Raw genomic sequence first — 16499 nt, forward strand, 5'->3', positions numbered from 1 at the left:
TTCGCAACAAACAACTGCACCTCCCAGTCGCAAACCATTTCCACTCCCCCTCCCATTCTCTTGATGACATGTCCATCATGGGCCTCCTGCACTGCCACAATGATGCCACCCGAAGGTTGCAGGAACAGCAACTCATATTCCGCCTGGGAACCCTGCAGCCATATGGTATCAATGTGGACTTCACCAGTTTCAAAATCTCCCCTTCCCCCACTGCATCCCTCAACCAGCCCAGTTCATCCCCTCCCCCCACTGCACCACACAACCAGCCCAGCTCTTCCCCCCCACCCACTGCATCCCAAAACCAGTCCAACCTGTCTCTGCCTCCCTAACCGGTTCTTCCTCTCACCCATCCCTTCCTCCCACCCCAAGCCGCACCCCCAGCTACCTACTAACCTCATCCCACCTCCTTGACCTGTCCGTCTTCCCTGGACTGACCTATCCCCTCCCTACCTCCCCACCTACACCCTCTCCACCTATCTTCTTTACTCTCCATCTTCGGTCCGCCTCCCCCTCTCTCCCTATTTATTCCAGTTCCCTCCCCCCATCCCCCTCTCTGATGAAGGGTCTAGGCCCGAAACGTCAGCTTTTGTGCTCCTGAGATGCTGCTTGGCCTGCTGTGTTCATCCAGCCTCACATTTTATTATCACCGGATTACAGCCAGCAGGTTTATTTAAAATCACAATCTTTCGGAGCACCGCTCCATTGTCAAGTGAAATCACTCCACCTGATAAAGCAACAACGCTCTGAAAGCTTGTGGTTTTAAATAAACCTGTTGGATTACAACCTAGTGTTGTGTAACTTCTGACTTTGTCCACCCCAGTCCAACACCGGCACCTCCACGTCATCTGTAAGTGAAAGTTACTTTTCTTTTGCCTCATACTCACAATCACAATGTAAGCCCTGAGTGAAATCGGAAGGGGAACAAAATGATCTCCTTTCCCAATTTTAAAGGGTGACCAGCACAGTAGCATCAGTAAAAATTACTTGATTGACCCTTATTCCCAGTGTGGAAATTGTGGTAGATCATAATGGTGACATTAATATAAGTGTAGTACTTTGAGCTGATTTTGATCATTCCAGTGAAAAAAAATCATTCCTTCTCTCCCTATCTCACTACCTTCCACCATAATCTGATTGACGACTCTTTCATAAAGACTTCCATTATAAGCTAACACTTCCTCATAAGGTAGAGCACTCCCCAAACCTGCTTTACTAATGTTTTCATTTCACACCTTATTGATCTGAATGTGATCCCTTCTGAGCTGTTTCCTTTAATGATTGAAGACCTCTTGTTTATTAATGCCTTATCATCTTTGCTAAAAGCAAATTGCTCACCAAGAATAGTGAAGAAGGTGTTTGGTATGTTTGCCTTTGTTGGTTAGTGCACCGAAAAACGGAGTTGGGAAGTCATGTTGCAGGGCATTGGTTAGATCACTTTTGGAGTACTGCATGTAATTCTGGTCTCCCTGCTATAGGAAGGATGTTGTGAAACTTGAAAGGGTCCAGAAAAGATTTACAAGGGTGTTGCCAGGGTTGGAGGGTTTGAGCTACTGGGAGAGGCTGAATAGGCTGGGGCTATTTTCCCTGGAGCACCGGAGGCTGAGGTCTGACCTTATAGAAGTTTATAAAATCATGGGGGCATGGATAGGGTAAATAGACAAGGTCTAGTCCCCAGGGTGGGGAAATCCACAATTGGCGGGTGTAGATTTAAGGTGAGAGGAAAAAGATTTAAAAAGGACCTAAGGAGCAATGTTTTTGTGGAGAGGATTGTGCACGTATAGAATGAGCTGCCAGAGGAAGTGGTGGAGGCTGGTATAATTATAACATTTAAAAGGCATCTGGATAGGCATATGAATAGGAAGAGTTTAGAAGGATATGGGCCAAAAGTTGGCAAATGGGACTAAGTTTATTTTGGCTGTCTGGTTGGCATGGGCAAGTTGTCCTAAAGGGTCTGTTTCCATGCTGTACATCTCTGACTCAAAGATTCTAGGACAGCCTGTCCAATTGTGGCTAGTTAAAGGGACACAGCTGTCACTGGGGAATGAAAGATTCTTTCTGCTTGGCTCATGATAAGCTGCTTTCACAATCAATGTTATGTTGGTGGCTGACCAAGCAATAACAACACTGCAGTGCTCTTCTGATTGACTTGGGCTTTTAGATTATTACATTCCAGGAGCAAAAGTAAAAAGCAAAGTTGCCTTAGCCCCAGAGGACGATAGGGCTACTCTCTCATGAGAGAGGGACGACTCATGGTGAGTTTAACCTGAGGGTGACCATGCCACAGGTGAGGGGAGAGATTGAGAAAGTTGGACCTTCATGGTAATCTCAGCCAATATAGAATTTGAACTCATGGTGCTGTCCTTGAAACAATCATGTTCACATTTAAGGCAAGTTTTGCCAAAGTGTGACTTATCTGTGAGTTTAAGAGCTATCTCTCCCAAGGGGAAGAGTGTGTAACCCAAATTGGCTACACCGAAGGTCCACCCTGTGCTACTTGGAAAACCGTCAAGAGACTATGTTCTTCCCAAGTCACACACAATTAAAGGTTTTGATAGGGCAAATTCAGAGAAATCACTTTCTCTGGTGGAAGAATCTAGAACGAGAGGGCAGAAACTTCCAGAAAATTGGGAGTAAGGTGCTCGTGGGTTGATGGCACCCCTTGGCAAAGAGGAACGCTCCCTCTCTTCAAAAAGCTATTGACGGTGAGGGTCAATTCAAACTGTTAAAGCAGAGTCTGATAGATTTTTGTTTGACCAAGGTATTAATGGCTACAGGGTGGGTAAACTATGAAACCCAGCCATAGAGTAACTGGGTTTTACGACAGCATTGAGAAAGCTGAATGTTGGGCATCTTTCTAACACACAAGCCCATTGTTAGCCACAAAATAAAGCTTAGCAAATATGAGATTGTTAAAGAATTCCTTTTCAATAGCTTTATCTACAGCATCAATGCTTTAAAACAAAATCCAAGAAAAACAATGAACTATTGCAATAAGGATTCAGTTAATGCACCTACCTTAATTTTTGTAATGAGATTTGGATCCTCTTCTATTCCAGGGTTAATAGCAATGACGACATTATCATAACCATTATTCACCAGTTTCACTTTAGAACATCTTACAACATTGACACCGAGCAAGATTACAAAGGACAGGAGAAATATCTTGACAGATTTCATGTTTGAAATCAAATCAGAGACCTTTCTTGTCCCAAATGATCTGGTTATGAAGTTGCTGCAATTTATATTGATCTGTCTCAAGGCAGTTTATGTCAGCTATGCATTAATAACTGATATCTGATCCTGTATAATAAGGAAGTTGTCTTTAGCTGTTCTGTAACTGCTTAATACATTACATATTTCTAGATGAGTGATGTCAAAGATGTGGTCGAGATCTCTCATCTTCTGGAGTTTGGGATACAGGCACAGTTGGCCATATATGTGCATGATGTTATGGCTGTAATAGAGGTTTGGTTAAAAACAGGACAGGTCTAATTGCTAAATATTTCTAGGTATATGTTTCTTAGGAAAGCTGGGGAAAGAATAATAAAAAGTACTGATTAAAGATAATATTATAGTGCAGAGAAGAATATGGTCCAGCGTGTTCATGTACATGGGCCTGGATCTTCATCCTCAAGGTGGGTAGTGGGATTTTGCAGTGTTCTTGGATTTCTAAGCCTGGCTTGGGAGACAGTGGCTGTGAAATGTTATCTCTGAAGCCAGCCAGAAATGAGGCAGCCAGAGGTGCTTTCAGGTTTGGAGGCAACTATCTCAAGGCAGACCTAACCACCAAATCTTCTTACCTGCATCATATCAGACCATGGCCTTTCATGAACTTCATGTCAAGATACAGCACATCAAGCTCATTCAAATACAATTCACTGTGTAGAAGCAATTAACCCTTTTGTGACAAAAGGATGTGTAAGAAAAGCTTTCAAAAGTAAACTTTCGTCATTGCTTTCCATGAATCAAACTGTCAATCATCCAGCTGTGTTGAAATATCAATAGCAAAAACTGCAAAGCTCAAAACATCTAAGTTTTTATAAAGAAACATTATGCAATTGACAGAAAAGATCAGTGAGCTAGTAACTGAGTTTTATGACAGCATTGAGAAAGCTGAATGTTGGGCATCTTTCTAACACACAAGCCCATTGTTAGCCACAAAATAAAGCTTAGCAAATATGAGATTGTTAAAGAATTCCTTTTCAATAGCTTTATCTACAGCATCAATTAAACAATGTTTTCCCTGGGACTCAGTTGTACCGGCACTCTAATAAACATATGGGTTCTCAAGCAGGTGTACATGTATAGTGAGACTTCTGAGCTCATCAGCTTTGCAGCATGCCCACTCCAGCAAAGAGAAAGATTTGCCACAGTCTACAAAATTATTAATATCCCCAAAGTAGTGCATGTTGTCAATATAGCCAATATCCCACTGAAAGCAACCAATGATGCGGCTGTTATATCTATCAACAAGAAATGGTTCAGCTCATGATCCTGAATGTCAGTGCAGGTCATTGAAGATGTACCCATGGACCCTTCGTCCTTGGGCACTCAGATTTACATGGCTCCATCAGGAGATCACAGATAAATTGCAAGAAGACTCACTGTTAAATCTCTGCTGATGCACCTGATCCTGGTTCACCAGCACCACATCGTCAAAGGCAGCTTGGGGTGGGCAATAAATGCTGGCCAGCCAGCAACATCTCCGTCACACAGGTAAATGAAAAAGAGGGTCCCAATAGGTTTGTCTTTTCAGCCATGATCCTATTGAATGGCAGAGCAGGTTCAAGGTGCTGAAAATGGCCTGCCCCTGTTCCGACTTCATGTGGTTTTACATTTTGACAGAATAAAGGAAGACACAGCTGTAGGACGAAGAGCAAAGAGAGAGAGAGGGGAGTCTGGGGCTCAGGAATGAGTACAGTGATGAAGGTAACAAACTGCCTCCTCCCTCCACCTTCCCAAGAAGTGACACAAAAGTGTTGGAAAGAATGATTGGGAATCAGTGAACTATTAGTGAAGAAGGAAATATTCATTGCAAAACTTTAAGCGAAACTTTATCTAAACCTTGAGGTGAAACACTCAAAATACAATTTGAGTTAACTAGCTACTCACTACTTTGGAAACAATTGTAACATTAAATGGTTGATACTAGGAGAGAGAAAAAAACAAGTTTAAAATGATTCCAGATGAAGTCTAAGTATTAACAGCAAAATCAACTATAATTCATTACAAGGAGGATGAAGAAGTCGGTTGTGGGCAAGGAATGTGAATGAAGGAAAGCAATATGCTGACTATTGCATTCTTGGATGCTCATGTAACACAGAGTCTCTAATTTCCTTTGTAACAATGGCGTAAAACACGGACTAATGCCCTACAATTTTAACTGATTTTACCATATAATTTCATCTGATTTAATTCCTGGAAATCTCATGGACTGAAATGGATTTCAAACAGGAATCAAAAATATTGAATTAGGCTGCTGAGCCCTTGGTCAGGTTTTATGAACTAAACAGTTAGCATTTTATGTTCTAATATCTATGTTGAATACCTGAAGTTAATATTTTCCCCAAGTGCAATGAAATTAGCCAGAAGGCCCAACTTGGGAAGCTTAATATCATCTAACTGTTTGCACCATCATGAGAATCTTCATATGTTAGAGATGAAACAACATCTTTGGACAGAATAAGAAAAACACTGCTACATTAAGAGGCTCTGTCTATGGTAATAATGAGAGGAGGTGAATTTTGACAGCAGAGCTGAGACAGGCTAGCAAAGACATTCCTTTTCTCTTAAGAAGAAATACCAGTGACAACATTATTGGAAACAAACAATTAGAAAGCAAGAACTTGAAAATAGACTGAAATAATTTTACTGCTGATGGTCCCACAAATGAAATAACCAAACATGGTGTCAGATTAAAGCCTTATGCTGGAAGTTCTGTAAAACGTGCATTCTTCTATCTTCCTTTCCTATCACCTTTTAACTTTTGTACCTGTACAAGTGTGTGTGAGGCCCCAAGACACTAATGAAAAACCACATGCTCGATGTATTTTTATTCCCCTCAGGTGGTGCGGGTAATAAAATTTGCTTTTTCTTTAACACAAGGAAACCTTGCAATTAGCTGCTTACTACTCCAATAAAAATTTCTTAACTATATTTCAATTGGAGAAAGATATGGCTGCATGTTAAGAAAGAACGTAAACCTTTGCCATCAACCAGGGAAGTTAAAAAGCAGGGAACCAATTCATGTTTCCTCACCTGGTCCAACATCTTTAGTGTTCAATAGTATTCTGATTTCTAATAAATCTATGTTACCTTCAAGGAGCTCTTTAAACCAAAAATTAGGCCTCAAAAACATATGGTTTTGAGCCCTGATTCCCAGATGTTGATGATGGCTGAGACTGAGCAATAGCATTGTTGTTGAATATCAATGGGAAGTGGTCATGGCCTGCAACTTATGGTATGTAACATTTGTGCTACATTTTAAGCCAAACCTTTATGTGCTCATTTCATGCTTGATCCAGACACAGATGCAGTTGTTGTAAATAGTACTAATCATGGTGCAATCATTGGCGATTATTCTATTTTCAACATTGTGAGAGCAATTAGAGCGCTGATGAAGTAGCCGAAGAAGGTAAGGTTTAGCACATTTGACGAAAGCGATGATGTTGAATGGGGTCACTGTGTTTGTATCCTTCAGATGTTGGCCCATTTGCCATATGGAAATGACATTTGAGACAGCCATTTGAGTTTATGTACATTTGCAGAAAAGTACAATAACACCCATGCTACGTTGGCTTGTACCTTGGGTCAAATGCAGTCAGCAAATCAAATGTTATGGATGTGAGTTTGCTCGCTGAGCTGGAAGGCTCATTTTCAGACGTTTCGTCACCATTCTAGGTAACATCATCAGTGAGCCTCCGACGAAGCGCTGGTGTTATATCCCGCTTTCTATTTATCTGGTTAGGTTTCCTTGGGTTGGTGATGTCATTTCCTGTTCTTTTTCTCAGGGGATGGTAGATTGGCTCCAAATCAATGTGTTTGTTGATGGAGTTCCGGTTGGAATGCCATGCTTCTAGGAATTCTTGTGCGTGTCTCTGTTTGGCTTTTCCTAGGATGGATGTGTAACATCTGGACCCCCTGACCTGGGGCACGAGCACTTGCCGCAGCCATCGTTGCAGGTTGGCTGCTCCCCTGAACCAGCGTTAGGCCGATGCCAGCATTAAGATCCACTGGTTGCAAGGGTGCACAGGCAACCTGACGTCTTCCTTTCACCTCCAACACAGCGCTCTCCTCCTCTCGGTCCACAAGAGAGTGGGTCTTTATTTTGTTCCAGATGTAAGCTGGTTCACCGAGCTTGAAGGTGTGCTCCTAGAATTCCTAGAAGCATGGCATTCCAACTGGAACTCCACCAACAAACACATTGGCTCCAAATCAATCTACCATCCCCTGAGAAAAAGAACAGGAAATGACATCACCAACACAGGAAATGACATCACCAACCCAAGGAACCCTAACCAGATAAATAGAAAGCGGGACATAACACCAGCGCTTTGTCTTAGGCTCACTGTTGATGTTACCTAGAATAGTGACGAAACATCTGGGAACACACCTTCAAGCTCAGTGAACCAGCTTACATCTGGAACAAAGTAAAGGCCCACTCTCTTGTGGACCAAGAGGAGGAGAGCGCTGTGTTGGAGGTGAAAGGAAGACGTCGGGTTGGCTGTGCACCCTTGCAACCGGTGGATCTTAATGCTGGCTTCGGCCTAACGCTGGTTCAGGGGAGCAGCCAACCTGTAACAATAGCTGCAGCGAGGGCTCGTGGTCTGGAACACCATCCGCGTTTCCGTGGAGAAGGTGAATGAACGTGCACCTGTGGACCGCACCTTCCTCGTGAAGAGGGTCCTGTTGGACTGTTGTGGGTTCGCTGCTGCGGACATTTACTGCCTGCAGGATTTCCCCGGAGGGGGTTTTTAACGATGTGACCTTCCGGAGTGCCAAGCTTTACTAGCGCTTCCTGGAGGTTTTCAAGGAGAAAGGAGGTGAGGGCCCCCTCTCTGTATTGACCGCTGTCCCGCTGTTTGTGATGCCAGCGGGGAGGAGCCGTATGGTGACTGTACATATGTACAACCCGCATGTGCCAGCAGTTGATGTCCTGACCTTCCTCGGAAGGTATGTGAAGGTGGAAGGGGACCTAACTGACATCGTGGACCCCTTGGCATCTGGACCAGTAAGAGGCAGGTCAAGGTGACGCTGAGGGTGGGCGCAGACGGGAACGTCGTACACCCACCGTCCAGTTTCGCGATCGGCGGGAGCAAGGGCTACTTGACCTATGCAGGGCAACCTAAAGTCTGCCATGCCTGTGGTAGGTCAGGTCACATGGCGGCCGACTGCAAAGCCACCATCTGCAGGAACTGCAGGGAGGAGGGACACCTTGCAAAGGATTGCCCACAAGTGAAAAGCTGCAACCTTTGCGGGGAAGCGGGCCACCTCTATAGGGCATGCCCGCAGCGGGGGACCACCTATGCCCAGGTCGCCGGCAGGGGCAATGCGGGGCCAGCCCCCCCGGAAGAGAGGAAGGCACCAGGGCCCTGCAAGGACCCCACTGATGTGCAGGAGGGCCAGGTCATGCAGGAGGACCCAGCCCCGCAGGATGGGCCCGAGGCCAGCAAAGCGCCCCTCCAAGCTCCGATCCCCCCCGACAACCCGAAGTCGATGGAGGCGGCGACAGGCGACCCAGGGGAGTGGACGACGGTCCGGAAAGAGAGGAGGAAGGTGCATCGGCGGGCCCAGGAACCGCAACCATCAGGCAGGAAGAGGCAGCTACGGGGGGCGATAAGAGCTCCTCTGACGAGGGGGATTCGGAGAGGGCCCGCCCGAAGCAGAAGTTAAAGATCTCAAGGGGGAAGGAAAGCAGCACCACACTTCCAGGTGACGGGAGGCATCCTGAGGCTCCCTCCGACACCCAGTTACGTGCCACTGGGGCACTGGAGGGCCCCCCGGAACTTCCAGGCGGGAAGGAGGAAACAGCGCATCCCCAGCCTGACTCAGAGCCGGACTCTCCTGCCTCCATACCCCCAACGGGGGGATGCCACCCGGCAGGCAGCACGGACGGTTTCCTGAGCCCGGAGAGCGTCCAGCAGTTAGTCCGGGCAATGGGCATGAAGGGACAGATAGAGGGGCTGGACCTTGGACTTGGGGAGGGTACTGCGGTCACTGCCCACATGGGGGTATGAGTTGCGAGTATTAATGTGCACAGTGTCAAGTCAACCGCGAGATGTGTGTCCACGTTGGCCTACCTGACCACCATCAAGGCAGACCTTCTGTTTCTGCAGGAGTGCGAGATACCGCACCTCAGCAGGTACGGGAAATGGTCCGGCGCCTGGACCTGTGGGTCTTCGATCTGGTCGGGGGGTAATGACTGTCGCTCCTCGGGTCTGGCTATTCTGCTGCGGGGGCGCAACTTCACCATCCCTTAAGTTCAGGAGGTGGTGGGGGCGCCCCCTAGTGGCTGACGTCACCTACAGGAACGCTCCCCTGAGGCTGATCAACGTGTATGCCCCAGCGGTACGGAGTGGGCAGTTGGCCATCCTGCAGCGGCTTCCACCCCTGCTGGCTACGTCCAGGCCGGTCATCCTAGGCGGAGACTTCAACTGCATCATTGATGCAGATGGAAGATCCGGCGTGGGTCAGCGGGTGGGGGGAGTCAACTGGACGTCACGTCCAGATTCCTGGTGGGCATGGTGAAGGACGCCAGGCTGCTCGACGTCTTCAGCACCCCTGCAGATGGAGTGCAGCGGAGGCACACCTGGTCGCGGCCAGACGGGTCTATTCGCTCAAGGATAGACTTCCTGTTTGTGTCACGGGCGTTCTCGGTCAGGTCCACTGGCGTCGAGCCGGTGTTCATCTCTGACCACTGCCTCCTGCTGGCCGACTGTCACTTACAGGACGACCAGCCGGCCGGCAAGGGGACATGGAAGCTCAACACGACTCTGTTGACCCCAGAGAACGCCGAGGAGCTTAAGAGGGAGCACGCTGGTTGGAGAACCGTGAAACCCCTCTTTGAGTCTCCGGGCGACTGGTGGGAGTCGGTGAAGGAGAACATCAAGAGGTTCTTTGTCCTCAAGGGTGTCCGGAAGGCGAGAGAGAGGCGGGGAAAGCTGTCGCGACTCCAGAAAAGGGTGCAGAACCTGCTCCTTCTGCAGTTGATGGGGGTTGATGTCACGGAGGACCTCCGTGAGGCGAGGGGCCAGCAAGCCTCGCTCTTCACCACGGAGGCCTCCAGGATAATCTTCCGGCCCAGGGTCCGCTCCATGGAGCAGGACAAGACGTGCTCGCGTTTCTTCTTTCAGAAGGTGTACATAGAGAGCTCTGTGCTTAGCCGGCAGAAGGAGGATGACAGCTCGGTGACGACGTCTCGGCCCGACATTTTGAGGATCAGCAGATCCTTCTATGCCGGACTGTACAACACGAAGCCCACGGACAGCACGGCCTCCGAGTCGTTCCTGTCGTCTATCACGGAGGTCTTAGACGACGGCACGAGGGAGTGGCTGGACCGGCCGATATCCCTGGATGAGCTGAGCAGAGCCCTCAAGTCTTTGGAGAGGAATAGGACTCCTGGGAGCGACGGCTTACCAGTCAAGCTGTATTCTGCTCTGTGGGGCCTGTTCGGCCGGGGCCTGCTGGAGGTGTACGATAGTGCACTTCGGGTAGGGGAAATGTGCAAGTCCATGAGGAAGGGCATCATCACCCTCATTTACAAGAGGAAGGGGGAGAGGGAAGAAATTAAGAATTGGTGTCCCATTTCACTATTGAACGTGGACTACAAAATCCTGGCCAAGGTCATAGCCAACCGGGTCAGGTCTGTCCTGGAGTCGGTGATTCACCCTGACCAAACCTGTGCTGTGCCGGGCAGGAAGATCGCTGAGAGCCTCGCGCTCATCAGGGATACGATCGCCTACATACAGGACAGGCGGGTGGACACCTGCCTCGTCAGCCTGGACCAGGAGAAGGCCTTCGACAGGGTCTCTCATGCTTACATGAGGGACGTCCTCTCCAAATTGGGGTTAAGGGAGGGCATCCGCAATTGGATCCGGCTGCTCTACACCAACATCGTTAGCGCAGTCTCGATCAACGGGTGGGAATTGGACAGTTTTCCCGTCAGACCTGGAGCCAGGCAGGGCTGCCCGCTCTCTCCTGCCTTGTTCATGTGCTGTGTGGAGCCCTTCACCGCATCCATCAGGAAGGATGTGAGCCTGAAGGGCGTGACTATCCCAGGCAGCGGAGGCCTTCAGGTCAAGACCTCCCTGTACATGGACGATGTCGCCGTCTTCTGCACCGATCGTCGGTCGGTGAGTAGACTGTTGGACATCTGCGGCCAGTTTGAACTGGCCTCAGGTGCCAAAGTCAATAGGGGTAAGAGCGAGGTCATGTTCTTTGGGAACTGGGATGACTGCTCCTTCATCCCCTTCACCGTCAGAACAGACTACCTGAAGGTGCTGGGTGTTTGGTTTGGCGGAGCTGGGGCGTGCACTAAAACTTGGGAGGAGCGTATCACCAAATTGAAGCAGAAGCTGGGCAGGTGGACGCTCCGGTCCCTCTCCATCGCGGGTAAGAACCTGGTTGTCAGGTGCGAGGGGCTTTCGGTACTGTTGTATGTGGCGCAGGCCTGGCCTATTCCATTGGCCTGCGCCACTGCGGTCACCCGGGCCATCTTCCACTTCATTTGGTGGTCGAGGATGGACCGGGTCCGCAGAGACACCATGTACAAAGACCTGGGAAATGGGGGAAAGGGCGTACCGAACGCCACCCTTGCCCTGACGGCTACCTTTGTGTGTGGCTGCATCAAGCTGTGCGTAGATCCTCAGTACGCAAACACCAAGTGTCACTACTTACTGAGGTTCTACCTGTCCCCGGTGTTGCGAAGGATGGGCCTGGCCTCGTTGCCGCGGAACGCTCCGAGTAGTTGGACCGTTCCGTACCACCTGTCCTTCGTGGAGAAACTTTTTAAAGGACACACCTTTGACCACAAGGCCGTCAGGCAGTGGTCAGCACGTAGTATCCTCGAGACCCTTCGGGAAAAGGGGAGGGTGGATCCCGTCGTGTGGTTCCCCACGCAGACTGCCAAAGTCGTTTGGCAGAATGCCTCATCGCCAGAACTTTCAAACAAGCACAAGGACATTGCTTGGCTGGCGGTGAGAGGGGCTCTGCCAGTGAGATCCTTTATGCATGCCCGGAATCTCTGCACCACCGCACGCTGCCCTCAAGGTGGCTGCGGGGGGGACAAGACTGTCGATCACCTCCTTCTGGAGTGTGCCTATGCGCAGGAGGTCTGGAGGGGGATGCAGTGGTATTTGTCGAGGTTCGTCCCGAGCAGCTCCGTGACGCGGGACTCCGTGCTCTATGGACTGTTTCCCGGGACGCACACCGAGACCAACATCAACTGCGCCTGGAGGACCATCAATGCGGTGAAAGATGCTCTTTGGTCTGCCCGCAACTTGCTGGTCTGCCAGCTGAAAGAACTGACCCCGACCGAGTGTTGCAGACTGGCGCACTCCAAGGTCCAGGACTACGTGCTGAGGGACGCGCTAAAGCTTGGGGCAGCCACCGCCAAGGTGCGGTGGGGAAAGACCACTGTATGAAACCCCTCGTCCAGAATAGAAACAAGGGCCCTATCTGGTAACTGGGCCCAGCTGGCGCCTTCCACAACTGGTCAGGAGGCCAACCGGGACTGTGCGGGGAGACGACTGCCAGGGTATTTTCTTTGCTTTGTTTTTTTTCTTCTTTGTTTGGTTTTTTTCCTTTAGTTGGTGTACGTACCCCCTGGGTAACCCGGAGCGGCTTGCATGACTGGGTAGGTGTATAAATGTTTTTTTTTGTACATCTTATGAATAAAGTATATTTTTTCAAATAAAAAAAAGTGACAAAACGTCTGAAAACTAACCTTCCAGCTCAGCGAGCAAACTCACATCCAGAACCTCAACCTGAGCTACAAATCTTCTCAAAACTCGCTAGCAATCAAATGTTACCCCACTGTAGTTTGTGACAATCATGGGAATCAAGCATAACCATCCTTTGATGTATGCTATAACTCTCAGAGGCTTGGAGTCTCTCCAACGTTGACACTTTTTCACTGTAAATACAGAGGGAATAATTCTTCAACATCCGTTTGTGAAATATTCTGATTAGTGGAGGGTGAGATAATGTGACTATTACTTGAAATTACACTTCTGAAGCCCGACTAAATTGCAAAGTACACTGCTGTTTGAACATACAGGTAGCCAATCACCATTGAACTTTCCCCTTTACAACATGTTGCTCAAAGCACCTCTATGTGGTGCAGGTCAGTTCTGCACATTTTCCTCCACTCCTTTTCCTAGAATTGATTGGGAGATACAAAATCTTGTGAGTAATCATCTTTAAGGAACAATATTTTAAAAAATGACTTCGTGAACAAGCTTGGAAAATACGATCACACCTACATATTGCAATGAAAATCAACTGGTTTCTATAGAAAGCAACTCAACAATTTAGATCATTGTAACAAGTTTAAGAAATGTCTTCCTCAGGATTGAGTTCAGGGATGAGCAACAAATTAAAACACATTGTGAGGGAGAGATAATGGGAACTGCAGATGCTGGAGAATTCCAAGATAGTAAAATGCGAGGCTGGATGAACACAGCAGGCCAAGCAGCATCTCAGGAGCACAAAAGCTGACGTTTCGGGCCTAGACCCTTCATCAGTGTGAGGGAGCCTTTTTTTTAAACTGGACTGTAAATTGGGAAATGGAAGTTGCACGCAGCTGTACTGCTAAAATACCAAGAGAGATTTTACAACCCAAAGGTCAAGTGGAATTTTGTGGTGCACAACAGGATTTAGTTACTTTTGCAAACAGTGAGGTGGATACTTTACGAGATAGTGTGGCACCAAGAGTCTTTGAATAGAACATAGCCAGGGCATAGAATAATTAGGTCACAGTCAGAATACTGTAAGAGTATCACAGTTAGAATACTGTGTACAGTTCTTGTTGCCACACTATTGAAAAGATGTGATTGTACTGGAGGGGGTGCAGGAGATTCACCAGGATGCCAAGGAAGGGTCACCGGACCTGAAATGTTAACTTTGATTATTTTTTCACTCCACATACACTGCCAGACCTGCTGAGTTTTTCCAGCAGCTTCTGTTCTTGTTCACCAGGATGCTGCCTAGGGTGAAACTTCTCAGTTATGACGACAGGCTGGATTTGTTTTTGTTGGACAGAGGAGGCCTGGTTGGACGGGGAGGTGGGGTGGGGGGGGGGGGGGGGGGTGAAAATCAGGGGTGTCTGAATGATGTATGCAAAATAATGAAAGGCATAGCCAGAATCTTTTTCCCCATGGCAGACTTGTCTGAGACCAGAGGGCATAAGTTTAAAGGTAAGGAGAAAGTGGTTCAGAGACAATCAAAGCAAAGAACTAAAGAATGGTCTGCTTGAGGAATTTGTGGACGAAGATACTCTCACAATATTTAAGAAGCATCTGGATGATGCCAGGGCATAGTAGGCTACAGACCAAGTGCAGAAAAATGAAATTAATGTAGTTTAGTGTTTATTGGCCAGCATCGGCAAGGTGGGCCGAACAGCTTGTTTCTGCACTATACAACTGTATAACAAAATACAACAATAGCCTTTTGGATCAGCTTAAGATAAACGACCGTGCAGAGAAGTGCACTTTAGAGACAACCAGAACCCTGCAAACAACTAGTGTCTCTCCCCGCTCTTTCTGGAACCAGAGTAAAGGAAATCCCATGGACTCTAGAGAAGGAATTTAAAAACAAAAAAAAAGACCAGCGTCCACACAATCAGCTACCAATCAAAGATCGACCACTGCACGGCAACAATATCATGTCATCATTGCTAAGAATCAAAAGAACTGAGAGAAACAACATATACTGACTTTTTGATCTGGTGATGCACTATCCTTGCCTCTGAGCCAGGAGCCTCAGGAGGTCAAGTCCCACCTGCTCCAAAGGATGTGGTAATAATATCTCTGTACAGGTTGATTACAAAGTATCTTCCTTTGCAGTTTAGGGATTGATCTACTGAATTAATATTTCAGTCAAGCTGTTTGTCTTATTGATGAACGAGTGTATGGAGTTTGCAATTTAAAAGGGATATTAGTTTAAGCTGCAAACTAGATTTTTTTGTGGTCATTTGTTAAAGAATAAGTTTGTTTGCAATAAACAGTGATCTCCTTGTTAATGATAAAACTTGCCGTTACTTACTTATGGAGTTATGCAGTCATAGAGATGTACAGCATGGAAACAGACCCTTAGGTCCAACCCGTGCATAACGACCAGACATCCTAAATTAATCTAGTCCCATTTGTGAGCATTTGACCCATATCCCACTAAATCCTTCCTATTCATGGACCCTTCCAGATGCTGTTTAAATGTTATAATTGTACCAGCTTCCACCACTTCCTCTGGCAGCTCATTTCCATACATGCACCACCCTGTCCGTGACATTCCTTTTAAACCTTTCCCCTCTCATTGTTTGCCTGTGCTTTCTAGCTTTGGATCACCTTACCCTGTGAAAAAGGTCTTAGCTATTCACCCTATCCATGCCCCTCATGATTTTATAAACTCCTACAAGGCCAACCTCAGCCTCCGATGCTCCAGGGAAAATAGCCCCAGCCTATTCAACTTCTCCCTGTTCCTCAAACCCCCTAAACCTAGCAACAGCCTTGTAAATCTTTCCTGAACCCTCTCAAATTTCACAACATCCTTACTATAGCAGGGAGACCACAATTGTGCATAGTATTCCAAAAGTGACCTAACCAATGTCCTTTACAGCCACAACACAACCTCCCAACTCCTATGCTCATTGCACTGACCAATAAAGGCAAGTGTACCAATGCCTTCTTCACTATCCTGTCTACCTGCAACTCTACTTTCAAGGAACCATAAATCTGCACTTTAGCAGGTTCTGAAGCAAATTGATAATCTTGATAAATTGATTTGGTAGTTACCTATTTATTACAGTTTGTGTAGTAGCAGGGCTTCATTAGCAGTGCATTCTGCGCAACTGAGTCATGACAATATCTCAAAAAGCACTAAAGTCATCCAACAATGCCACGAACACAAAAATAAATATACACCCAGACTTTCCAGCAGCTCTGTGACAGGCAGACCTGGTAGAATTCTCATTACAATGTCCTGCTTTGCTTGTCAGATTATCCCGCATCCACTCACAGTTACACCTGGATATGCGTGTAAAGAAAAATTCAAAACATGTATTATAAAGCAGAATTAATATGTGGGAAAGTAGGCCTGTCACAGAAAGTCTCCTGTTTACTGCAACCCGCTGTCAGGAACTGGAGGGCTAGTGCTGCTGAAAGTTGCAGAATTTAAGAGTCCCTTGCAAAGTCTCACTTAGATTCAGAGCTGGACTCTGGACAAAACAGGAAAAGATTATTCGATAGTCAAAGTAGTGCGCAATCAACACTTTTATTAACAAATTA

General features: G+C 47.2%; 1 protein-coding gene across 1 annotated transcript in view; it reads right to left on the bottom strand.

The window, feature by feature from the left end:
- LOC125456487 (calcium-activated chloride channel regulator 1-like) overlaps positions 1-3244 on the bottom strand; it is a 29320-nt gene extending 26076 nt beyond the window's left edge. Inside the window, exon 1 of the mRNA XM_048539631.2 lies at positions 3016-3244. Coding sequence (XP_048395588.2) covers positions 3016-3177 — 162 coding nt within the window. The 5' untranslated portion in view covers positions 3178-3244. The remainder of the gene's footprint in view (positions 1-3015) is intronic.
- Positions 3245-16499: the final 13255 nt, after the last annotated feature.

Source organism: Stegostoma tigrinum, chromosome 8 (genome assembly GCF_030684315.1).
Source record: "Stegostoma tigrinum isolate sSteTig4 chromosome 8, sSteTig4.hap1, whole genome shotgun sequence".
NCBI lineage: Eukaryota > Metazoa > Chordata > Chondrichthyes > Orectolobiformes > Stegostomatidae > Stegostoma > Stegostoma tigrinum.